General features: G+C 33.8%; 1 protein-coding gene across 1 annotated transcript; it reads right to left on the bottom strand.

The window, feature by feature from the left end:
- Positions 1-5,814: 5,814 nt before the first annotated feature.
- Positions 5,815-8,396, bottom strand: LOC110643125 (indole-3-acetic acid-amido synthetase GH3.6). Its single transcript, XM_021795375.2, has 3 exons — positions 7,956-8,396; positions 6,786-7,714; positions 5,815-6,675 (listed from the first exon to the last, which is right to left on the bottom strand). Exons 1-3 carry the CDS (start codon positions 8,276-8,278, stop codon positions 6,083-6,085), a joined length of 1,845 nt encoding a protein of 614 aa, XP_021651067.2. The 5' UTR covers positions 8,279-8,396; the 3' UTR covers positions 5,815-6,082.
- Positions 8,397-26,747: the final 18,351 nt, after the last annotated feature.

Below are 26,747 nucleotides of genomic sequence, written 5' to 3'. Positions count from 1 at the left end.
GATTATTATTATTATTATTATCATCACAAAATCATACACAATCGTCTTCATTCTTCAGCTCTGTGGATGACGTAAATTGGGCCCTTAATGGGCCTTTAGGAAGGGCCCGACAAGAAAACAAGGGGAGATCTCCCTCACGTGTGGGTAGGATTGTAGGGGCTAGTCAGAGTCAACATTACGTGTTAGTGACCAATGATGTGAGATGTTCGGAGGTACATCTCCACCACTCTAGTTGGGACGTCGCTCTCCGGCCACCGAACGTGACAATTCACGTGGCTTTGGGCCAACGGCCGCTGTTTTTGCGGGTTTAGTTGCTCAATTTGGACCCAGCTTTACCTAATCATTGAAATTTTTTTTGAGGAGGATTGTACTGCTTCATCAATCCTCCTGGCTCCTGCCCCCACTTTTCTGACTCTTTACACGTGCGTACGTGTGTATATATTGTATTTTTATTTTTTTTATAAAAAAAATTAGGAAAGCGAGTTTAAATTTGATATTAAAATGAGGATTTTACTTTTTGTTTTTAAATTAAATTAAGTTAGGCCTAAATTACTAGTATTAATATTATATTTCATCACCTCATAGACAACATAAGTTTTAATTAGTAAATCACTTGACATAGCTTGATATCTTAGCCAATACATCAAGAAATTGAGGGAGAAACATTATTACCTATAATTGATGTGTGAGTCAGCAATTGATAAAAGAAAAATAAAAATGATATTTTATCATGAATTTGGAAATCCTATCAACCCCATCTTCAGTTCATTGTTGTTATTAATTAAGTTTCATTATCCATCAGTCATCTTTTGCATCACTAAAAACTGTAATTGGCTCCTTTCAAAGTCATTGTTTGTTTAGTGGTCTCCAAAAGCATGGCTTTTACTTTCTCTATCCCCTTTTCAATCACCCTCAATCATTCCTCCATTTTTCTCCCCCTATCCACTTTCCCAGGTGATTAGATCACTATTATCACAATAGAAACGATAAAAAAAAAAAAATTGTTGCTGAAAAATATTTAATTTGATTCAAAACCATTGACATCAACCTTGTTAATTCAAGAACATTTTTTTTTAAGTGAGTACAAAATTCTTGAGTTTGTGCCTCTTTATTTATTTATTTATAATAAGATTAATCATAGTCATAATGAGAAAGAGAGAAATTTATTTTTAATTGTGTTTTGGACAACTTATTATTCTAAATTTCTAATTATTGAGCTTCCTTGAAAAAAAGAAAATTTATGGAGTCTAATAAATTAATAATTGGCATTAACAATAATCACGGAAATAGATTAATACGGATTAAGACAAATGAGAATTAGCTGATGATCAAAACCACACTCATCATCATCATTCGTGGCTTCGTTTTCCCATGCTCGAAACAATTCTCATAAGGGTACGGTTTTTTGCCACGTGTAGATGGCCGATGTAGGTAGACCACCAAACTTGATTTGTTACCAAAACCACCTGAACCTTTCCTTCACAAGTAACAAACTTGGCGTGGGCATCCCCACGTGGATTCCTGTGCTCTGATTGGTCCAACAAGTAGGGTCCACAATGACAGGGAATTTTCACTAGGCGACTCTTCTGGTCAACGCTGATAAGGTGATACGTGGCGAGTTATGGCGATGGTCCCCCCGTCAGGAAAATATCACCGCCGGATTCTACGCCGGCTCGGACCGGCTCCCGCATGGACTGCGGGTCCCACTTACACAAAAGGAGTGAAGGACTTGAATTTCTCGTCCTTTCCTGCGACTCATCCTCACCGATTGTTTCCATTTTTTTTTTATGAATTTTAATTTGATAATAGATATATTTTTAACTTTTATTTAAATTTTAATGATATTTAAATTTTAAGTAAACTTAATTATAAAAAAGGGTATTGCAACTTACAATTTAATAATTCGCATTATTCTCAAACTCTAGCAATGACGAATGGAGAATATAAAACTAATATTACTTTTTTTTTTCTAAAAATAATTACTTTTTATTAATTGAGTGATAGTATTGTACTGTAAAATGAAAAATAATAAATTAAAAATAATAATCAAAGACATGAATATTAGAATTGAAATGAATGAATGCATGCGTGCTCCTTGTTAATCTAATGGGACTCTAAAATGTACTGCCTGATGCATTCGGAATCACATAAAGGGGAAGAAAAATGCTTTCGATAATGATAATCCAATGCCCTTTTTTTGATTCCAAGCAAAATGTGCCTCTCATTAGCACTTTCAAAAAAAAAAAAAAATCATCCCAGAATTAATTCCTTGCAATCTATATGGTTTTTTTTTATTAATTAATTTTAAATTTTAATTGAGATTCGATGCTTTATCAGCTCTCAGTTATGTAATCGATTTGCAATTTTAATATAGTTTTTTTTTAAAGAGATATATATCTTATAATGAGTTTAATTATCTAGTAATATAAAAATGAATATATAAATTAAATAATGGATGGAAAGCTATAGATGGACACATAGATAAGTCCAATGTATAAGAAAAGAAATTGGGCAGTAATATTCTTTATAAAGGGATTGGGCTCTAATTTTCCTGAAAGATTAAGAATTGCTTGAACTGAGTGATCACGCCACTTTAGATACTAAATGCAATTAAAAAACAAAATGATCACTTCAATCATATTATGTTAAATTAAATACCTTTAAGTACCATTACAAATATCGGGTAGATATATGTATATATATATATGCAATTCACATCAATCATAATTAAATTGGTGATCTGGAGACAAATGAAAGCAACTTCAACACTTGATTGGGTATATATATATATATGTATATATGTATAGGCATTGAAGTACATTATGTTTTTATGAGGCAGATATTTAATGCTTTTGTTTGCTATCAATAAAGAGAAAAAAAAAAAAAAAAAAGAAGAGCTAGATGACAAGATGATTAATGGATTCAATAATTGAACCTTGATTTCTTTGCCAATTGGTTCATCTTTGCAAGATAAATTTGAAACCTGTAAGGAACCCATGAAGATCCCATTTTTGTCCAATCCATTTCTAGGGCTAGTTTAATCATGTCAAATAATTCGACACCATTGCTATTTAGTGGGTTGATGAGTAGATTAATCAAGTCGTTTTGTAGTTCTTTCACTCTCTTAGCATTGATGTTAGATATATTCATGAAAATGAAATCATGTACACTTGATATGTTTTTAAATTCCATATGTGATTTTAGTGTAGTAAGAAGTGGATTGATGGAGTTGTATATGAAAGCTATGGAATTAAGAAGATAAAGTTTTAATTCCACCAACATGAAAGAGAAGGATAAGATGTTTAACACATTCAATCTTTTTAAAACAATTGATTTGAAATGTTGACTTTTTTACACTACAAGATAAGTACAATATGTTAATATTTGCTCATTTAAGTTTTAATAATTAATTTTTTACTTTACTAGAGATATTTTGAGTTGGTTCACTTAAAAATTAATTTTTTTTTTTAAACGAACTTAAAAATCATGTATTCATATACTGACTTATTGCGTTTAAAATTATTACATAAAAGGGTGTTTTAGTTATCTTAAATAATAGAGAAATTCCCCATTGATAATTGTATTGAGTGCTGAAAGCATAAAAATGGCAATTTTAATCAACAAGAAAATGATGAAGAAAGAAGACCCATATGGAAAACAAAAAAAAAAAAGAAAACGACACAGCACTTGCAGCAAGCAAAGGGCTAGGTAAGCAGTGACCACACCCCACACCTACCGGTAAGCGCAAACAGAAAAATGAAAACAAAGAAAGAAAGAAAAGAAGCACCTTGTCTTTAATAAGTGCTGCATGCTTTTGATTTTCTTTTATCTGAAAAACATTTGGGAATTGTCTCTCTCTTTTTTCTGGTTCTTTGTCTGCTATTATTGTCCCTTGAAAAACATGCTCTCTCTAAAAACAAAAACTGATAATATTTGTTTTAGGAGGCATTGTTTACAGAGAAAGGGGAGCAGCCTCTGATTCTAACTTATCTGTCCTGCCACTCCAAAACAAAACTCCCTGCCCTCTCTCTAGCTACACTCTTCAGTACTTGTTTTTTTTTTTTTTTTTTTTATCCTTTTCGCTCTAAATGAATTCCAGCCGATTTTCATTGCTTGGACAAGGATTTTGGTCATCTATTGAACTTACAAATTCATTTCAAGTTTGTGTTTCTGGTAATAAATTAATAATGCTTGATTTTGGTGAGTTGTAGTACTATACTTCTTTTTTGGGGATGTGGGGGTGGGGGTCCTATAATGTTGAAATGACACATTTGCATTTATTCAAGGACATATAGCTAATACCTCTAACAATGTAATGACAATCACTCATTCTATAATAGAATTACCTGCAATTGCAAATGCAATTTTGTCACGTTTCGCATCGCATTCAATATTAGCTTTTCAGAAATTGAGATAGTGCAAAATTATTATCGTCAGTCATATCATCCACTATCATAGGTGGGTTTGGAATATATTACTAAGTGTGTCTCTAATTTAATTAAAGCGAGAATATGTAAAATTACCATTCACAACAAAACTAATTAATTCAATTTTAGAAAACAAAAGCTTATAAATTTCATTTTCATTTATCATAGAAATGTCTTCTAATTTTAAAAATAAGCATTGAAAAAGTACTTATCCCTTTTGGGAGAACATTAATTGACTCCAAAATCTTTAAATATGACTAATACTTGGAGGTCTGAATTGCTTAATGTGATATATGCAGCTGGTTTGTTTGCTGCAAGGATTTGATCCTCAATTTTAATAAAGTCTCAGACCACTTTCACACAACCAATATTCATTTGGTTAATCATGATTTCAATTTGACGCATCTTAATTTAGTTACTGTATTGACAAAAAGCGCAATGTTCTTTTCAGCCAGTAAAGTTCGCTGTTAAAATTATTAATTATCTCACTAAATGATATCCCATGAATATTCTGTATTATAATTAACCACTTGCATTTAGGAAATTAATAAGTCATCCAAGAGAACATGTACCTCTTTGTGCAGTCATTTGGAAAAATTGGGGCTTGTTTGTTCTTAGGCTAAAATAGTCAAAAGTTGGTGTGCTTTATCATAAAAGTAATAGAAAAATATGGGAGTCCAAAGTGGTTGGCTTTCTTGTTGCGATTTTAATTCATAGGTGGATAGCCCCATGAGACTTAGGTGGGCAGGAATCCTGGCTGGAATCAATTTCCTATAAAATGTGATGATATGTAGGGGTGAGCAATCGGTTTAAACCGAACCGAACCGAACCGAACCGAATTAAATTATCAAAACCGAACAGCCAATTTCAGAAACCGAACCGAACCGAAGTTAGTGAAAAATCGAATCGAACCGAACCGTTTTAATTCGGTTCGGTTCGGTTTAAACCGATCGGTTTGATTTTTTATTAATTTTTTAATTTAGACTTGATTTTTAAGTTATTTGGTCTAATTTTAACTTTGGTTTGAACCTAATAACCATTAATCAATGAAATTAAACAATTAATATATATAAAATTAAATATAATTCATAAATTTTTCATAAAAATAAATTAATTCAAAAATCGATTCGGTTCGATTTAGTTCGATTTGACTATATAAATCACTATTCGGTTCGGTTCGGTTTAACCGATTTTTTTATTTTCAAAACCGAACCGAACCGAAATAACCGAAATTTTTATAAATTAAAACCGAACCGAACCGATTAACTTTTAAAACCGAACCGATTGAACCGAATTGAATCGGTTCGGTTCGGTTTTTCGGTTTGAACCGTATTGTGCTCAGCCCTAATGATATGTGCAACCAATAAAGAGATAAAAATAAAAAATCTGTCAAAAATTAATTAAAATTAGAATAAGAGAAAAGAAAGAACAAGGAGGAGCTTTCCTTGAAGCAGGAACTGTTTTTGTACATGGCTAATTCAAGAGTATCTAAACATATTAAATAAAGGCTAAAAAAATTCAAAAAAGTACAAAATGATGGGAAAAAAAAAAGAAGAAAAACATTAAAACATGGGTTAACCTAAAAAGGGTTCCTTAACCTTAGAGATGTCCACAAAAATAGTTTTTTGTGAATCTCCATGCATGAAGTGTTTCCATCAGTTGCAATTCTTGTTACCCCATTGTTTGTGACCAGGAATCCACTTAGGACACTTTGGACTAAAATAATTTGACATGATCCTTGAGTTCAAAAGCTCCACAAGAGGTGCATATTTCACACATCTAGGGGTCTTGTACTGGTTTATTGATGCCCCTAAGCTGATGGCATAGTCCATTAACTTATCAAAAGTACCTGGCTCAACAATCTTGATCTCAAGCGGCCCAATTGACTTGTCAGACCCACGCCCTTGGCGATAGACACTGTTAAGTGACTCTTCAACAGTCAAGCAACAATCCTCAAAAATTGAAGGAGGAATTGGGGTTGACCCATTAAGGCTAAGCTCCCAGAATAGCACATAGTGGCCTGGAATAGTAGTGGTATCTGCATAACTAGTGTACTCAGCTAGAGTTGCATCAAATGGGACCAAATGGTTCACAGCATTCTTCACTGCATTTTGTAGTTCAACCTCATCAGTTTTGTCTGAATCAATGCTCAAGACCACATTTTTCCTGCATATGAAGTTAAATTGTGGTGCCTTGTTCTTGAATCCAGCCACCCTTAGCACATCACCAACTCTGTAGCGATAAAGTCCTGCAAACGCCAAATTAATGACACATTTGTGTAAGTAACCATGTGTGTGACATTAAAAAATAATAATTTTTGAAGAAAGGTAAACAACAATTTTGAACTAAATTAATCACCTGCATAAGTGGTGACAACAAGCTCATATTCTTGGCCAAGCTTGACATCAACAAGATCAACCAACTCTTGTTGCTCCTTCTCATTGAGTGATTTGGGCATGGAAATGAAATTGGCGACCCCATTGTTTCTATGGACAGGCAAAAACTCAAAATAGGCCATGGTAGGAATGAGGGTATAAGAAACTTCACTTGGCTTGCAAAGAGGGTTAAGATTGACACCAAAATAGCATTCAGAGGAGGCATACATGGTGCAAACTAAAGGAAGGCCATTGCTGTAGTAATCTAGAGTAGGAATATATTGTGACATGGTCCCAGTCACAATAACATCCACATACTTGGTGTTAGGCCAAAGCCTTGTTATAATCCCTTGCCATGATTCTAGATTGCATTCAGCTTCAATAAAGTCAGCAAGCTTTAGATCTGGTTTAAGGATTTTCATGACGGCTTCTCGAACAGAAGGATCAGTAATTTGAGGGTTAATTATGCCTGTTCTAATATCATTACAAAGAAGTTGCCAATGCTTTTCCAGGAAACGGATTGCCCGAATGAATCCGGATGCAAAAACAGCACCTACACGGAGGACTTCGTTGCGTTGGCAAAGGCCACAAAGCATTTGGGAATACATAGATTGATAAGAATCAGGGCAAAGAATGGATTCATCTGGGCTAGTGTAGTTAGTGTAAGGGTCAAATAGCCTATTCTTAAAGTGGGAGCTCTTGTAGAAGCTAGTGAGAACTGGTCTAGCCAAAAGGCCACCAGGTGTCTTAGCCTCTGATTTTATGAACAAAAAGTACATTCCTTTGCCTTTTTCTAGGCCAGGAATGAACTGGTTCAAAACAGGCATCAACAGGCTATAAAGTAGTGACCTCCTCCCTAGCTCCTCTTCAATTGTTGGCATCAACTTTCTTTCCCCTCCTGAGGTCCCAGAGCTGCAAATTTAGAACAAATCCACTTAAGCCAAAATGTTCAAAAAGCCATATAAAAACAAGTTAACAAATTAAAGCCACAAAAAGAACACATTAGCGAAAAAAAGAGCCACACCCACTTAGAAAAAGGTTAATAGTGAACACTAAAAATGGCACCCATTAGGCTAAACTTAGTAGAAAACCACTTAAAAATAAATCAGTGGTTCAAATTAGAACACTTGTACACACACACAAACATACACACCTTGTCAAGAACTCAGAAATGGGCTTAGAACAAAGAATAGGAGAGGTGTCTCCATTGGCAATACGGTTAATATCAGGCTGGATATCCTCATAGGTGATGACAGGCAAGAGTTTCTTGAAAGTCTCACAATCAGTGTGGCCATTAAGGCCATGCCTTTGCAAGTACTCAACATGAGCATTGCGAGAGAGTATTTCTTCAAGGACTTTCTTTTGGACCTCATCAGGGTTTGAAGTAGCATCTTCAATAAACTGAAGGGTTTTCTTGCTCTGCTCACCAAAATTATAATCTGTGGGTTTCAAACTGTTTTTTGGTGCCTCAGGCATGGCTCTTACACTGTCAAAGAAATACCTTGATCAAATTAATGCAGTGTATTTTGTGCAAAAGAGACAGAAAGAGTTGCTATGGAGACTGATGCTTTTGATTGTGTGGAGAAAAAAAGCATTGAAGTGGGTATTTATAGAGTGGAGAAATAAAGGTGGCATTATCTGCTTTTTTTGACTTTTTCATGAAAAGTATGTTTGTTTGGCTTATTTTTTCAATAAATCACTTTGATAAGGATGCCCCAGGTCAGACTGTATTCACCGAAAAAGAAGGATTAAAACTAATATTTATTAAAAAAATATATAGTGGAGCAGAAGCAGAGATGCATAGTGGGTGCACCAAGGCAGGTAGGGCCGAGCCCGTTTGGGGTGCGTAGTGCTTAGTGAGGAGAGCTCTTTTGGAGAATGTAATGTAAGAGTGGTGAGGGGTGTATGTGTGTGTATATGGGAGACACACACAGTAATGCAAATCTTTGACCGTTGACTTTCCCATCACAAAATATTTTTGTTTATTATTTTCTGTTTTTAACTTCTCGAGGAAAATTGGTAACTAAAGATTGAATGTAAAAAAAAGAAAAAAAAGAAATGAGATACATAAGAAAATTAAACAGTATGAATACAATTAAATAATGTGAACGTGATTTAAAAAAAAAAAAAAAGAAAAAGTCCCTGCCTAAAAAAATTAAACAATATATCTACAACAATTTTATTATAATCGTTGATTGATTGTAGTAAATTTTATATAAATTTCACAATAATCAATGATTAATATTAAACTATTATATATACAGTGATTGTACTAAATAAAAATTTTCCTACTTGTCTTATTTTCTATTAACTATCTTATCTTTCTACTCTAATATTTCATTTGGAATAAATTATTTACAATAAAATAGTTAATTTTCATGTTATCAAATATGATTTATGTTTCTTTTAAAATGAATTTTTAAAGTTTTTTAAAAAAATCTTTCATTCTAAACATAAGAATTAATAAAAATAAATAAATCAATTAAATTAAATTAAATTCTCATAAAATTTTAATAAAAAATTACTATTTGCCTATAGGATTAATTGATTATGAATCATATAGGAATGTGTATTTTTGGATAAGAAATATATGTTGAGTAATGAAAATTTGATTTTGTAGCATAAGAAATTTTAAGGATTTCATTTTGAATGAATAACAAAAATGAATTATGAAGGTAATAAAGATGATTAGAGAAAAGCAGGCACGTGTGTTCACATTTGATGAATCATAGTAGGAGAATGGTATGTCTGGGAATGAAGAAGGCCTCAATCCCCATATGATACAAAACACACGCAATTACTAGACTTAAGAGACCAATAATGTGGTCCCTAAAATCATGTTGCCAGAGATAATGTTACTCACACTTGTATTTGGGAGACATTTTTATCAAATCCATACATTATTCATCGCGGGATCGTTAAGCCAGGATCTTGCCCTAATCTTTTTTTTTTTCCATTTATTTTACACTTTTTATATTAAATTAAAATTTGTCCATTATATATAAATTTAGTTGGTGGATGTTTTTATTTTCATTTTAATTAAAAATTCAAAATTAATTATAAACTAAATATTTGTTGTGAGCTTTTTATTTTGTATGTGAAAGATATGCAATGTTAAATCACACTATTACTTTCTTATAATAAAATATTGTATAAGATTTTGTTTGGCTTAGTTTTTGGAAAGTGAACTTCTCATAAAATAAATTTACTATTACTTATAGAAAGTAAAGAAATTGAGAGCTTTAACTATCTAAGAAATAGAAAATTATAGCCAACTAAACAAATCAAATTTTAAGACTTTCTAAAAATTGAAATTCCTAAATTAAGTTAACCATCCAAATAAGACCTAAATTAATCAAATGTAAGTAACAAGCAAATAAAATTGGTGGACAATCAAACTTTATTTATTCGTTTTTAGGCTGGATGGCTTCTTGTTTTTAACACTTGAAAAGGTGAAGGGGAAGCGGGGAGGGGGTGGAGGGGGGTTTTGGTTTTGTGGGGTGGTGGTGGGGCGCGGACGTGTGGTGGTGTTGTGTGGTTGGGGGGGTGGTGTGGTAGTGGGGTTTGTGGTGGTGTGGTAGTATATGGTAGTTTTGATTTTAATTTTAATCACTGGCCGTATTTAGTGAAGGTGAAGCTCAGCTTCCATTTAGTGTCATGATGGATCCATAGACCCTCTATGAGTTTAGAAACCCTAGTCTACCACCACCTTGGTTGCTTGCTTCATTATTGTGCTGCAATCTTTTTATCTTCTTCAGGTGAAAAAGTAATTAATTGTAAGCAAAGAAGCATATTGAAAGCAAGAAAAATGTGGCTTATTCTTAGATAATCCAGGGCAATGATCTTATGTCCCAAAACACAATTTCGTGGATCCATGCAATTATTAAAAATGAAAGCACTCGTTCTCTATTAATAAGAGTTTACTCTAGAAGTATTTTAAAATTATTTATTTTTAATATATTAACTTAATATGAATAATACAATTTTAAAATTTTTTAAAAATTTTAATTTTAATATATAAAAATTGATAAAAATTACTTTCAACAAAAAAAAACCATGATCCTCACCATATCTTTTACATGGAAGTGTAGCTATAATATTAGAATAAATAGATATAGAGATTTGAATTCAAAATTTATTCACTTGTTATATTTTAAAATGAAAGAAAATTCATCAAGTTGGTTCTGATTGACTTAATTATCTCAATATTATTATTTTTTTATTTCATTCTCTAACATTTTTTTCTTTTCCCGAATCTATTAAAATAAAATATTGATAGAATATCTCACATCATTTATTATCATATTCATACTTTATGAAAAAATTTTGCATTATATTCATGTGAAAATGAAAATTTAAAAAAAAATCTATAGTTCTATGAATATATTTGAATTAAAAGAGGTAAATATGCTAGCAACTGTAATTAAGTTATAATATATGGTATTAAAACCCTTAAAAATATTTCATTGTGATTCTAGAGAGAATAATATTATTAATTACAATGATAAGATTGGGAATTAACTTTAATTATCTAATTAATCCTTTTACATAAATATGTCCGGAAATAACTAGAAATAATATTTAATTGTGAATTAGAATTACAATAGAAACCAACTACCTTGGTTACCGACACTGAAAATTGAGTGGATTTTGCCGACGCCAAGAAGAAGATAATGATGATGATTATAAGTGTAGAAGGCAAAGATAAAAATTGAAATGAAATTGAAAAGACGTGAAATGTATGCGTACATAAAGAGCTGCAGGTGCTTGCTTCGAACCATGATCCAGGAATGTCCTTTAACATTGCTTAAATGGACTAAAAATTAAAACTACATAAAGGAAAATGACTCTTTGTGTTTATGGATTCCAAAGAAATCAATGCTATATGTTTCTCCACTTCATATCTCTATCTACTATACCATTATTGCAAATCTCAAATATATTACTTCCTTTTTTCCACTTGCTTTTTTTTTCCCTGCAATTTGGTTGGAATACAAGTAGAAATAGTCGGTGGATCAAATAGTTTTATAGTTATAAGTATAAATTATAAAATATCATAAATATAAATTGCATATTGATTTTAATTTCTTTTTTAATGTAAATAATTTTAAATAATTGAGTTTAAACTTGAAATTTTATAGTTCTATAAATAATTTCAGTATCACTAAATTAAAATTTAGTATTGCAGTTCTATAAATGAAAGCATAGCAATTACATAACATCAATTGATGGAAAATCTACTAGGCCAAGGGTTTTTGTGCACCCTTAAGATTGAACACTAGGGCAAACAAATATGAACTTCTTTATTAGAACATGGATGCTAATCATGGGGGCAAGTCAAGTCCTTATCGATGGATGACTATCCTTAGCAACAATTAAAAGGAAAACAAGAAAAAAAGGGAAATGTTTCCATTAACTTTGGCCTTTTGAACGTGCTTGTTTGCCCTTTCACTTTCATGGATGGTCATTAATTTTATCCTTTTGAGTATATAAGTGCTTCTGGTTGTTAATCTTCATGGGCTTTTGCTCTTTGTTTCTGATAAAAATGTGTGTACAGTGCAAGTTATTCAATTACTGTTCATCCACTATGGTCGGTCAGGGGTCCCAAAATTTAGGGGACACTCTTGATGTGCTTTTTATTAAGTCATTCCCAGCCTGTAGAAGAATCTAGAATTATTGAGGAGTCTATGTATATAACATATCTCTAATTATTGTGTCATAGTATAAACTCTCATTTCACAATTCGATCGGGATGATATCTAATTATTAATTTTTTGCCCTATCCTCCACTTGCTACCAACTAGCAACAAAGTGTTCTATATCTATCTAACATGTTAGCCACCAGGATTTTATTTATTTAAAGAAATGTCTGTGATTAGATTTTACATTCTTGATTTTCTGCATTATAATATAGAAACTTATTGATTTATATGCATTTGCAAGTCAAATTATTTCCTTCTCTTTAATAAAATTATTTTGCCTATAAAAAAAGTAATATTTAATTGACGTGAGATAATTAAAGGTAAAATGCATACTGTATAGATTGGAACTTAGTTGACTATATGTCCATGCATGGTGTAACAAAGATTACTATTGAAAATAGTATTTGAAGAAAGCAAAAGGCAGTGGAAAGCTGAAATGAAGTCTTGCTTTAAAATAATTAATTAAGAAAAGAGTACTGCGATGGAAATATATATTTAGAATCTAAATTAAAGTGACTGGATTCTAGCTGGACTGAGGGTCTAGATGATGGCATGAACTGGTCACAGTTGAAAATGAAAACGTTTCATATTTATTTGTAGCTTTTCTAAGACATGATTACCATTAGAAAATTGTTGTTAAATTGAAGCTTAGATTGTAATCATGCAAATTTGTCTAGGATTGTGAAACAAGATAAAAATATAATACATTTTCTTATATATAAAGTGCCAGCAACTTGTTGAATGGCTACATTGCCTAACAATTAAGGAATATTTCCTAAATGGGTATATAAAAGAAGCTTTAACACCCAAATAAAATATAAAAATCATGATCATAATTGCCATTGTTAAGTTTTATTTTGATGCTAAAAAAAAAAGAACCAACCAAATGGATGACTTGGTAATGGCCACAAATCACATGGTGATGCCAATAAAATGAGCTTGTCGGCTCACTTTTTAGGGCTACGATTTGATCAAGAGTGCACATTTGGTGGTCACATGTTACACTTTGTGTTGATGCACAAACATTTTGATTATGGTCTAGCATGTAGGAGAGGATAGACATTAATCTAAAGTTGAAAACCCTAACACACTATGGATCATAAAAGACTAGCAACTGCAAATTAACAAATCATATTTACCATCATTTTCTTTCTTTCTCTTAATTAAAACAAATAATATTATTGTACGTTATGCTAATAAAGCTTAATTTAATTAATATTTTTTAATTATTTCTTTTAAAAATGCGTGAAGCAAAATGAAGTGGTGTCTCTGATTCACTATTACATATTAAAGAACAATAAAAGATTATTCATGATTACGTACTTTACATTGTGTTACAGCACATTTGACATCTTTTTGAAAAAGATTTTTTTTTTAATTATTGTATTTAAATGATGATTCCAATAGAAAAATTCTCCAATATCCTTTATTATAATCTTAGATTCCTCTTCTATTGTAGTTTTCTGTTCCTTAATCCAAAAAAGAAAAGTGGGAAACAAAATTAATATCCATCAAAGCATTATAGACCATATCGAGTTCACGTCCAATCCTAGCTAGTGATGAATATATTTTGCTTAGGTCTTAACCATTCAGCCCATCGTTTCTTGTCGCCGGTTAGGCTGGCCAGTGGGTCCCGCAACCGCGAACACCCGCTTGACCACGATTACACGAAGAAAGAAAGAAAAGTTTACATATGATAACACACTATCTCTCTTTAAGATTATGATTGCAGCCATATGCAGATATTCTTGAACCTAACCTTTACTTTTCCTTGTGTTTGATTATGGTACTTGAACTGCACAGTGAGCTTCATTTCTTGGTACATTTTTACCCTTTTCTTCTCATTTTGTTTTTGAACAAAAAAGAGAGATAATCTGTTGGATTTTGGAGGATAGGGAGAAAAAGAGAAGCTAAGGAGACTGTGGGGGTGCTTAATTCAGACCTAGTAAGGCGGGAACATATTCATATGGAATTTGAAATCTATGTACATATAATATGTATATAATATCTGGATACATCATACATGGGCACAAATATAGGTTTCAAAAATGTGTTCCTCACTTCAAATGGGATTAAACCCATTAGGGATTATTAGCATATTTGCCAATACATAGAGTTCCGAGGAGGTGCTGTGGACCATTCATGTTTTGAAGAATGCTGGATGTCTAGATAGTGCTACTGAATATGGAGATGATATATATATATCGATCACTTTTTTTCGAAAATTTTATGTTTTCCTCTTTCCATATTTGTTTTCTTGACCTATAAATGTTATAGTTTGTGAGGTGGGTGTTGGAAGATAGGGGCTTGGAGATGGTTGGTCCGATGAGCAAATGCATCTAAAAAGGGAGGTGGAGTGTCTTGTCCCCTCTACGATTGACCCCCATGAAGAATGGAAAGGGAAGTGCATAATCATGTCTTGTTTAAGTATATTTTTGGCCCCCCTTCCTTTTCTTCTCTCCGTTCCTTCTCTTTCTCATAAAATTAAGAGAGGTGGATGAACACAAACACAGCTTTGAGTATGCCCCCACACCACCACCTATTCAATCAAATTATAGATAATTGTTTTATAATGGTAGGTATGGGTTAGGGGCATCTAGACTGAATTACACCTTATAACCAGCAGCAACATTTAGCACCTTCAACACCTAGTTTCTTTTTCCCCCATATAATAATAATAATAATAATTTACCTTTGCAACTTTCTTATTGAGGTTAAAATTTTATTCAATTTTCACTATATTCAGAAGATAAACCAAACCATATATATTCACTGATAATACCACTCTCATTATTTAGTGGAAATTAAAAGAGCCAAATTAAGTTTAGGACTAGGCTTGTGGAAATCTCCATGAGAAGAAAAAAAAAATGCTTCTATATTGTACATGCTCCAAGAGTAGCACTGACACTATTATCTCCAAAATTAAGTTTAGGATTAGGCTTGTGGAAATCTCCATGAGAAGAAAAAAAAAATGCTTCTATATTGTACATGCTCCAAGAGTAGCACTGACACTATTATCTCATTGGTTTTGAGCTTCATAGGAGTAGACAAAGATCATCTTCCACAGTGACAGCATTGCTCCGATCTCTTTCAAGTGCAACTTGATGTAATGATAGTGAGTGTGTCATTATCCTCAATTTCCATGCCCTTTCAGAAAGCAATTATCAAATTAATGAACATTCACAACCCTGTTTCTAGTAAATTACACTCATCAACCATTTAATTGACGCCTTTCATTTATCTAATTACACAAATGGGATATATAGTAGTGGGTTTGCTCAAAGAAAGTAAGTTTTTATTAGTTAGGAGTAAGCATATTGAAAAATAACACTTTTTAAATAGGTTATGCGACTTCCCCTATGTAAATAATGTAATGTACTTAGGAAGGAGTTGATAAGTTATATTTCCTTAATTAAATGCAATGCAATTTATTAATTTATTTTTTAATTTATTATATTAAATTATATTATGGATATTATTATATTTTATAACTTAAGAGTAAATTTAATTTCTAAAAATTAAATTTATATATTAAGCATATTCATATCATACTTGTTAAGAAGTAAGTTCTCTGAAAATATACTTTTCAGAAAATATGTTTCCTATAAAATAGAATATTTTGAACTAAATGAGGCCTAATTAAATACCAGTGCATAGATGAATTTTTATTCACTGCTAAATTTATTTTTAACGATGGTTTTTGAACTTATTCCGATTAAAGACTCTATTTGTATTACTTAAAGTTTAAACTATTAGATTGATTTCGCCTTATGGCATCTCTGAGTTATCAGGAGGTTGAAATTTGAACTTCGAACCTCCACCAATGAAAAAAAGATCAACATGTGATTTGATCAGCTAATATAATGCATGAGCCATGAGGTCTCCAAGCGTTGTCTGCAACACCCTGTATATATTAATTGCCGATGGTCCCTTTCTCTCTGCTATCATCTGTGCATTCATTGTAAAAACTAGAGAAAATGAAAAGGCCAATAGAGCGATTTGCTCTCCTTCCAATCTCCTATACAAACACCCTTACTTTTTCTTCTTGGATTAAGTTTGGAAAAAAAAATGAGAAGGGCTCCCATATAACTTCGCAATGAGGGGGCGTAAATGGTTTTTCGGAATAAGTAAAATGTTCAGTAAGAGCATATTCAGTTTACGCAAGGCTTTTTCACCCATTCCTTTTCACTCTCAGAAGCATAAATGTACAACACCTGCTTTCGAAAGTTTTCCTTACCATTTTGTTTGTTTGGCACAGCTTTCCAGCAGTCAACACTGCCCATGAATGAAGTGGAAAGTAAGCTCTCCTCTCACTCAAATACAGAAACTTCTCCATTCCAACCACATGAAGCAATTACATTAGGCATTATTGGATGGAAAGCAACGTCAATGCATGGCCTGCTCATACGCCTTGATTTTCTTGATAATAACTGATGATCTATAGCTGTACAAGTATGTGGAACCATCTGAGGAGCCGAAACAAGCTTGTCACCATCCATGCTGGAGTTGCACTTAATAGGGAACCCAGATACCCCATGGCTTTCATACCTTTTATACTTGTTTAGCTTGGATGGGGGACTTGAAGAGAAGATTGCAATATAATTTCCATTTGACTGGGCAACAAAACAAGGATCAAAGGGTGGCATCGTGTACAGGGACAGGTATAGGCTTCCACATAAACCTGATATAGTTAAAGCATCATAGAGATTAGAACAGATTGTAAGGCAATGTTAGAATATGTTTCATGTTTGATCATTAGCAGCTGAAGTGCTCATTAAAGGATGAAAAAGAGGATGTAAAATCTGCTGCTGGGTTAGCCGCAGTCTCAGCGTCCAAACAATCTTTTGAGTGGATTAGGCTACTATCAGGAGCTAGGTTAGCTATAATAATTAGAAAGGATAAGGGCAGGTCAGTCGCTATGTAGGTCATTAACAAAATAATAAAATTTATCCCAATATTCAGCAAAACTACCGGAAAAGCCCCGTGCATAGGAAATTCGATTACGTGCGAGTCACCCCCACCCCCTCCCCAAAAGGAAAAAAAAAAAAAAAAAATTCTCCGTACAAACATAAAGGCGTCCATGCTTCACTCAATTGGACGTTTGAATGGTCCACTCATACCACGTAAACCACATCTATCACTCAAAATGCTTAAAGTCATCACAGCTACTGTCAACATGACCTGGAAGCAGTAGATGCAATGTCTCAATAACGCTCATGTAATTTCATACGTATGTGTGCTATTTCATATGTAGGCCTAATAGTCAGGTTGTCAAACGACCCACAATTTGACAACAAATATAAAATGACTTGGGACATCCTATTTCACATGATGAGACAAAGATAATTAAATGAGACAAGAAAAGGCAATAGACAGTTCAATGTAGGAATACAAGTTTGAGTCACTGAATACAAGTCATTTCCTTTATAAACAAAAAAAGTACATTTTCTTTAAAAAAAATTCACAATTCATTGTCTGTGCAAAAATAACATATGTAAAGAATTCATAACAGAATTAACTCAATCAACCTTAATGGTGCCATTAATAGAAGTTCGTTCTAGTGGACATATATTTTAGGAAAAGATGAAATGTCAAAAGGCAACAATCAAAGGACAATTTTTGTTGACTGCCAACGGGAAAAGAAAAGGGTGTTCCTCATCCGCTGAGATGAATTACTCAGGTGCATGTTGCAAGCTTTAGAAACCAATCAACAATTTCAGCCTGTGCAAGGTGCATCTGGGAAAAAGCTTCTGAATGGTAGACCTCGTTAAACTTGTTTAAATTTAAAAATTAGATAAAGTACAAATCAGTCTGAAAACAATATCTTGTTTTCAAAATAGTTCTCACTCTTAACAATATTACCAAATATAATTGTACCCTAATGATACTAATTTTAAAAACTTTCTAGTGCATCAATATCAAATTCTAGTACATCAATAAATTTTGAGTTTAGTATTAGTGCTTTTTGTAAATGAAAGTGTTCGTTGAAGATGAAAATAAAGAAGATATACATTTTTAGAGATTTGCGCCTAAAACAATACACATGCCTAGGCACATAAGATGAGAACTTAGTGAATATTGCCCACCTTTCTCCTACAGAGTAGCTACGGTTGAAGCCTAATGAGCAAGGTGAGGACCTAGTGAATATTGCCCACGTTTCTCTTATAGAGTAGCTAGGGTTGGAGCTTGATGAGCCTTGAACTTGAAGTGTGTTTGAGGTGCGCCTTTAATAACTATACATTGAAGTAGTTGATATAGCATTATTTAATTGAAATTTGTTTAATATACTTATAGGTTATTAGAAAAAAAAAATTATGGTTGTTCTTATTTCAATCTAGTGCATTGCATATATTTCGTTACATATATAATATGAATAATTATATTTTGCTTCCATTAAGTAATCCAAAAGAAGCCTGCCCCCGTTCTACCACATTTCTAGATAAGAATGTTTTGTGCACCAATTTTCTCAATGCCAATGGAAGGACCAATTTAAGAGTTTTAAAAAAGCTTAGGGATAATGTTGCACACTTTCAAAATTTGATACTAATATGAGATGACTGACTAAAATAATTTGCCATGACCCTTGAGTTCAAAAGCTCCACAATAGGTGCATATTTCACACATCTAAGGGTCTTTTATTGGTTTATTGATGCCCCTAAGTTGATGGAATAGTCTATTAACTTATCAAAAGTAACTGCCCAACAATCTTGATCTCAAGTGGCCCAATTAACTTATCAGACATACACATCTAGCGATAGACACTATTAAGTGACTTTTCAATGGTCAAGTAACAGTCCTCAAAAATTAAGGGAGGAGTTAAGGTTGACCCACGAAGGCTAATCTCCCAAAATAACACATAGTAGCCTGGAATAGTAGTGGTATTTGAATAACTAGGGTACTCAGCTAGAGTTGCATCAAATGGGACCAAATGCGTGGTTTTTTATGGCTTTTTGAATGCTTTAGCCTAAATGGATTTGTTTTAAATTTGTAGCTCTGGGGCCTCAGGAGGGGAAAGAAAGTTGATGCCAACAATTGAAGAGGAGCTAGGGGGGAGGTCACCACTTTATAGCCTGTTGATGCCTATTCTAAACCAGTTCATTCTTGGACTAGAAAAAGGCAAAGGAATATACTTTTTGTTCATAAAATCAGAGGCTTAGACACTAAGTGGCTTTTTGGCTAGACCAATTCTCACTATCTTTTACAAGAGCTCCTAAGAATAGGCTGTTTGACCCTTACACTAACTACACTAGCCCGAATGAATCCATTCTTTTCCATGATTCTTACCAATCTACTTATTCCCAAATGCTTTGTGTATTTGTATACAGTGAATAATCAGGGGGTTTCTTGTTAAAGTATCCAAATGACTTGCTAGCTATGTACATTCTTGTGCTTATTCATATATCTATTGCTTCTCTCTAAGGGTGGAGCCCTGCATCTTAGATTTCCTGCCATTACCTTCGACTCACAACTATTTTTCCCATCACTTCTCATCTATCTCATCCTCACTTTTGTCCCCTTCAACCCAACATATTGTCCTCAACAACCCACATTTATAAACATCCTTCTCTTTCAATCTTATTAACTCCTTTCAACCACTTATGCTTTCCTCAGAACCACGAAATGGACCACCTTATGACTGAACTTTTTACCAAGGTTCAACTTCTCAACTGTAAGGAAAATGTTCTCTAGCTAACTACTGAGATGAGTCAAGAATCACAGCAAAAGCAATAACTTATTTTGGTTGGTAAGCTTGTCACTAAGAAACACGTCACCTTAAACACTATCAAAGCCACTCTCTTTTAAGTCCTATAACATAAGAAAAAAGTTCCAAATTAGTCCCAAAAAGCCTAATACCTTTCTATTCACCTTCGAACATGAAATTAAAACTAAAACCATCCTTGATAATAGACATTATTCCATTCAAAACCAACATCTATTTCTACAACCATGGCCCCCACATCTTGCTTTTGAAGAAATTACTTTTAACTATTCTCCCTTTTGAGTCTAGATCCATGGATTGCCACCTAATCAAATTAACAATAGGAATGCCTAGACTATTGTTACAATAATGGGAGGTGTTTTAGATGTAGATCTAACTCAAGATAGTGTTATTAGGTATCCTAGCTTCTTGAGAATAAGGGTTAATCTTCCTCTAGATAAACCCTTCCCAATAGGTTTTAATAACATGAAGCCTAATGGAGAACAATATTGGTCTCCTTTAAATTTGAGAAGTTGCCAGATCTGTGTTTCAATTGTGGCATTATGGGTCACATAAGCAAGAATTGCAAAGTTCCACAACCTTCAATCGATCCCCAAAGTCAGACTGATAAAAGCTCTAAATATGGACCATGGCTTGAAGCTATTATTCTTTCCAAAATTACGACGATCACTGTAAACACTACCCACCCCTCCACTGTAGACTAGCAAAAATAGGTTCTCCAACAACCACACCTAAAAGTGAGTACATGAAACAACATGATTACAAATTGTTCCTACAACTATCTCTTCAGTTGACCAAACTGAGACTAAAGAATCAGAGACGAGGCCAATCACCAGTGATTTCCTAAATAGGAAGCTTTTAACGAAGACCCACGGAAGAGGTGACTTTCCATTCTCAAAAATTTTCAAGCAATGTGCCAACCTCCTCTCCATCGAGACCACTCCATCAAAACATTTTCCATAAAATTTGCTCCCAAGTTTGCTGAAAGATTATATTTCCTCCTTAGGTAAGGAGGGAGTTCAAACCAAGGAACTCTTCTAAAAATTTCCTTTGCTAGCTCTATATTTCCAATTGACAGCCTTTAAGTTTTACAAAGAAAATCAACTTCACTACCTAAAAGAGATCACAACCAGTCAACCATCAAACCTTAGCCTAAATAAAAATGACATTATCAAAAGCCTAACCTAAGACACATCAGCAAGGAGATAGGGAGAGGAAAAGGGCCTACTGAGATAAGGCTCAATGAAGTTGTTTCAACCCCAGAACACATAGATCCAATACCAAAACAACAAGACCAACAACCTTAATAGGCCACCAGAAAAAATTATCTTTCTGGTTCTTGCTCTTCTATGAGGTTATAGACTCTTTTATCCCTAAAGAATGGCTATGCTTTGATGACCTGATACACATTGCAAAAATCTTTCATGTGCCGAAGAAGGAGAATCATCAAGATACAAGGAAGGAAGAGACCATTGAGCTGAATGAAGATGTTACTAAACAACTACCTGGGCAAATAAAGAGGTGGAAGCGGTTAGCCCGTAACATGAATGTGAACCATACAAGAGTGGTTATTGAGGAAATTCCATATGGGTTAGACACAATTTCTTTGATTCCAAAGGACAAAGCACCAACATAGACAAAAGAAGCCGAGACGAGGGAGAAGAAGAGGATAACAATAAGAAACAATATTCAAAGGAAGCAACCAATAAAAGGGTGGAGGAAGCCAGCTCTAAGTGGCCCTAAGCCAATCAATGAAGATTATGAGTTAGAACTGTCAGGGTGTAGGGAAGCCCCTGACAACTCATCACCTTAAAGGAATGTGTATGTTCCATTCCCTGAATGTAGTATTTCTGTGACACCCCTTACCCGTCTACAGTATAGCCGAGCAAGAAGTACCACATTCGGTGCCGGAGCACCCTATCTTGTTTTATCATATCTATTGTAAACTTTATATGTCATTTAAAACATGCATTCTATGTGTAGAATTTTTTTTTTTTTTTTTTATATCTTATTTCTGTGGAGACCCGGACAGAGCCTCCCTTATTTTATTAGCATCTGGCGGATTCCACTAATCACCTGTTAACATGTTCATATTCATTTTACACATTTCCATATCATATTCTCATGTATCATATCATTTACAATTATTTATGAGATCTCAAAATGGAGTATTATCTATTGCATTCATATAGAAATTCATAGATAATAAATTACAAGTTTTCATTTCAATCTCAAAGTTTAATTACAAGTCCAAAATGAAATACATCATAAACTAGTAATTACATCATGACTAAACATAATGAACCAAAATACTAGTCTATACATGGGCCCTACCAAAATACAACAGACCGGTGAGGTGACTCTGGACACTGGCGATCCGATCAAAGCTGCATCGGTGTACTCTTTGGTCTTCTTCTGCGTGGTGATCTCCAGTACCTACGCGATGGAAAACCAACGCGCTAAGCATAACGCTTAGTGGTGCATAATTTATAATAACAATAATTTAATAATTTGAAATAATATATGCAACTCATAATTTCTGGGTATTTTACATTTTTATTGCTCTTTGGAAATAATTAACATTATTGGGATCTTTTATGATTACTTATTGTATTTTAAGTCTTAATTATTTATTTATTTTTTTTCAGTGCCCAAGAAAACCTATAACAAATTATAAAAGCTGGATGTACGGGTGTATACTGGTTAGATAGCCATATGTCTATCGATATCGTGCATCGAGCACGAGGTATCGGGCACGAGGCTCACATTCGAGCTTGTAAAGCCAGAAATAAAGTAGGCATATAGCACTGTAGAACAATCATACCAGACATATATTGTCAGTTCATGATTTTCTCGGTGGCGTGCTGCTATTTGTAGTCTCTAATTGATATACCAATTTATCCAACTAAATAAATAAGTCTAGGTATACTATGGGCAATTAAACATTTTTAATTAATTTAGCACTATTCACTATTACTATTTTCTAGTACTGTTCATTAGTACTATTAATTTCATATTAATAGAAAATTAGTCCCAATTTACATATTCATATCATTTTTAATATTTAATTATCCTTATGAGGATTTTAATTTTCATAGATAGCATTTTTCCCATGAACCTTTCTTTAGGTTCATGTTGATGTGTTATATTTATCTAGGAATTTGACTAGGTTAGGATGTCTATTTAGTCACACTTCCTTCATAACAATTGCTCCTCCATGTTTAAACTTGAATTTCAGTTTTTGAATCACTGAATTTGGGGTTATAGAACTCAAGTTATGGTCAAAATACCAAAGGAATAGTATTTTGGGACATTTTCTGGGTTGGCAGTTTCAGTGACCCAACTTGTGCTAACAATTTGAATTGGTTAAAGGCAAAACTGGGTTAAGTGGTCTTCATGAAAAGTGTAGCCCTATGTCTAAACTTTCCATGGTTAAAATTTTAGGTCATTTGGACCAGTATAGAGAGTTATGACCAAATGAACACGTACTGTTCATTTGGTCATTTTCTGGGTTGGCAGTTTCAGTGACCCAACTTGTGCTAACAATTTGAATTGGTTAAAGGCAAAACTGGGTTAAGTGGTCTTCATGAAAAGTGTAGCCCTATGTCTAAAATTTCCATGGTTAAAATTTTAGGTCATTTGGACCAGTATAGAGAGAGTTATGACCAAATGAACACGTACTGTTCATTTGGTCATTTTCTGGGTTGGCAGTTTCAGTGACCCAACTTGTGCTAACAATTTGAATTGGTTAAAGGCAAAACTGGGTTAAGTGGTCTTCATGAAAAGTGTAGCCCTATGTCTAAACTTTCCATGGTTAAAATTTTAGGTCATTTGGACTAGTATAGAGAGTTATGACCAAATGAACACGTACTGTTCATTTGGTCATTTTCTGGGTTGGGTTGCAGGGAAATCCGAATTTGGGCAGTATTTAGGTCAAGTTTTGGACAGAATTTGGGCATGGTTTCTTCATGGAAAATGGGCTATTTTGGGTCTAGTTTCACCTCCAATTGGCCTCATACCAATTGGGGTCACACAATTTTATTTATGGCCTAAAATGTACACTGCCCTCAACAAACACAACCTGCAGAAAATTGACACTTCCAAAACTCAATCTCCTCCAACTTCCTTACTTCAATTTGCATGCAATACACTTCTATAAGCAACAATCTCATCCCAATAGATCAATTTCAACATTTTAAACAAAGTCCTCAACATTTACACAAACCCTAGTTTTCAAAGTTTCAAATTTACACAAACACTACACAATCAAACACCCAAACATTTCAACTAATTACACATTCTCATAGAACCATTTTTCATAACTTAAAAGCAATAAATTTCAAGTTCCATGGCTGCCAAAAATTCAAGGGTTCTTTCCTCTAGATTTTCTTTTTGTTTTAATGGTATTTATGCTTAGCTAAACATGCTTTTCATGTTTAATAAAGAGAAGAAGAGGGATTAGTGCACTAACCTTTTTGGGTGTCTTGCCAAACTTCAATTTCTCTTCTTCAAATGGGTATCTAAAGCTTCCTTAGGGTGTAGGGAGTATTTTTTGTAAAGGGAGCTATAAGTTTTGGTGTGTGGAAGCTTGGAAAATCAAGCTTGAAAGCTTGACAAAAATGGTGGAGAGGGAGCACAAGGGTGGACGGCAAGAGAGAGGGAGAGTGGGGAAGAAGATGGAGAGAAAAGTAGGTGGGTTTTGTCTCTTGTGCTTTATATATTTATATTTTTATTGTACTTAATTTTGTTTTAAATTTTCATAAGCTTATTTTTTTTCTTTTCTTTAAATGCCATAAGTCTTTTTATTTTCCTTTCTTTTCTTTTCTTTCCTTTTCTTTTCTTGCCCTTTCCATTTTCCAAATTCAAATTCATAAAATTAATTTATGTTAATTATTCTATTTCCAAATTTTAATTTGACATTTAAGTCAAAATTCACCTCTAGGGGTAAAATGACCAAAATGCCTTTCATGGTACTCATCGGGTTATTTTTATTATTTTATACCAATTTATAAATTCTCTAAACTTTAATTTATTTTTCTCAAAATTTTTCCTATATTTTTTTTTATTTATTTCATTAATTTATGCCTCTTTACTATAATTTAAGTGTAGTTCCAGACATTTTGACTGTCCGAACAGATATGAGTCGTCGGAACAGTAAATTGTACGGACTACCTATGGTGAGGGCGTTACAATTCTTCCCCTCTAATAGAAATTTCGTCCTCGAAATTTACCTAATGTGAAGAGCTGAGGGAACTGCTGCCTCATCGTCTCCTCGCTCTCCCATGTCGCTTCTTCCGTGTTGTGGTGTCTCCACAAGACTTTCACTAGTGGGATCCTCTTATTTCTGAGTTCTTTCACTTCCCGTGCCAAGATTTTGATCGGTTCTTCTTCATATGTCAAATCAGGTTGCACAATTATCTCCTCTGCTGAAATGACATGTGAAGGATCGATCTGTATCTCTGAGCATCGACACATGGAATACACTGTGGATCTTGTCATTTCAGTGGTAAAGCTAGCTCAGAGGCTACTGGACCCACACGCTCAATGACATCGTATGGACCAATAAACCTAGGGCTCAACTTACCCTTTTACCCAAATCTTAGCACTTTTTTCCAAGGTGATACCTTTAGAAACACCTTCTCGCCAACCTCATACTCTATATCCTTTCTCCTCAGGTCGGCATATGACTTCTGTCTGTCCAAGGCGACCTTCAAATTGTCTCTGATGAGTTTCACTTTTTCCTCTGTCTGTCTCACTAAATCTGGGCCCACTATTTTCTCCTCACCCATTTCTGTCCAGCATAAGGGAGTTCTACATCTCCTCCCATACAACGCTTCATATGGAGCCATTTTTATACTGGCTTGGTAGCTGTTGTTGTAAGCAAACTCTACCAAAGGAAGATACTTCTCCCAACTTCCTTCAAAATCAATGATGCAGCTTCTCAACATATCCTCCAATACCTATTATGTGATTCATGTCATTTTTAGTAGTCTTTTAACATTTATAATAATTTACTAGGTTCTAAGGGTTACCTGAATCACCCGTTCTGACTGTCCATCCGTCTGTGGATGAAAAGCCGTACTGAAGTGTAGTCGAGTGCCTAAAGACTCCTGTAGCCTCTTCCAAAACCTCGAAGTAAATCTCGGGTCTCGGTCAGATATGATCGATGTTGGCACTCCATGTAGCCGGACTATCTCATCTATGTAAATTTCTGCAAATCTCTCTAATGAGTAGCTGGTTCTAACTGGTAGGAAATGAGCTGACTTGGTCAATCTATCCACAATCACCCATATAGTATCATGCTTCCTCTGTGTCAATGGTAGCCCAGTCACAAAATCCATGGTAATGCGGTCCCATTTCCATTCTGGTATGGATATAGGTTGCAACAACCCTGATGGAACCTGATGCTCAGCCTTAACCTGTTGGCATGTCAAACATCTAGTCACAAAATCACCAATCTCTTTCTTCATTCCAGGCCACCAATAATGTGTTTTCAGGTCTTGGTACATCTTGGTACTTCCTG

This window comes from Hevea brasiliensis, chromosome 15 (assembly GCF_030052815.1).
Source record: "Hevea brasiliensis isolate MT/VB/25A 57/8 chromosome 15, ASM3005281v1, whole genome shotgun sequence".
Taxonomy (NCBI): Eukaryota; Viridiplantae; Streptophyta; class Magnoliopsida; order Malpighiales; family Euphorbiaceae; genus Hevea; species Hevea brasiliensis.
The sequence above is the reverse complement of the archived record's forward strand: the minus strand, read 5'-3'. Positions and strand labels throughout refer to the sequence as shown.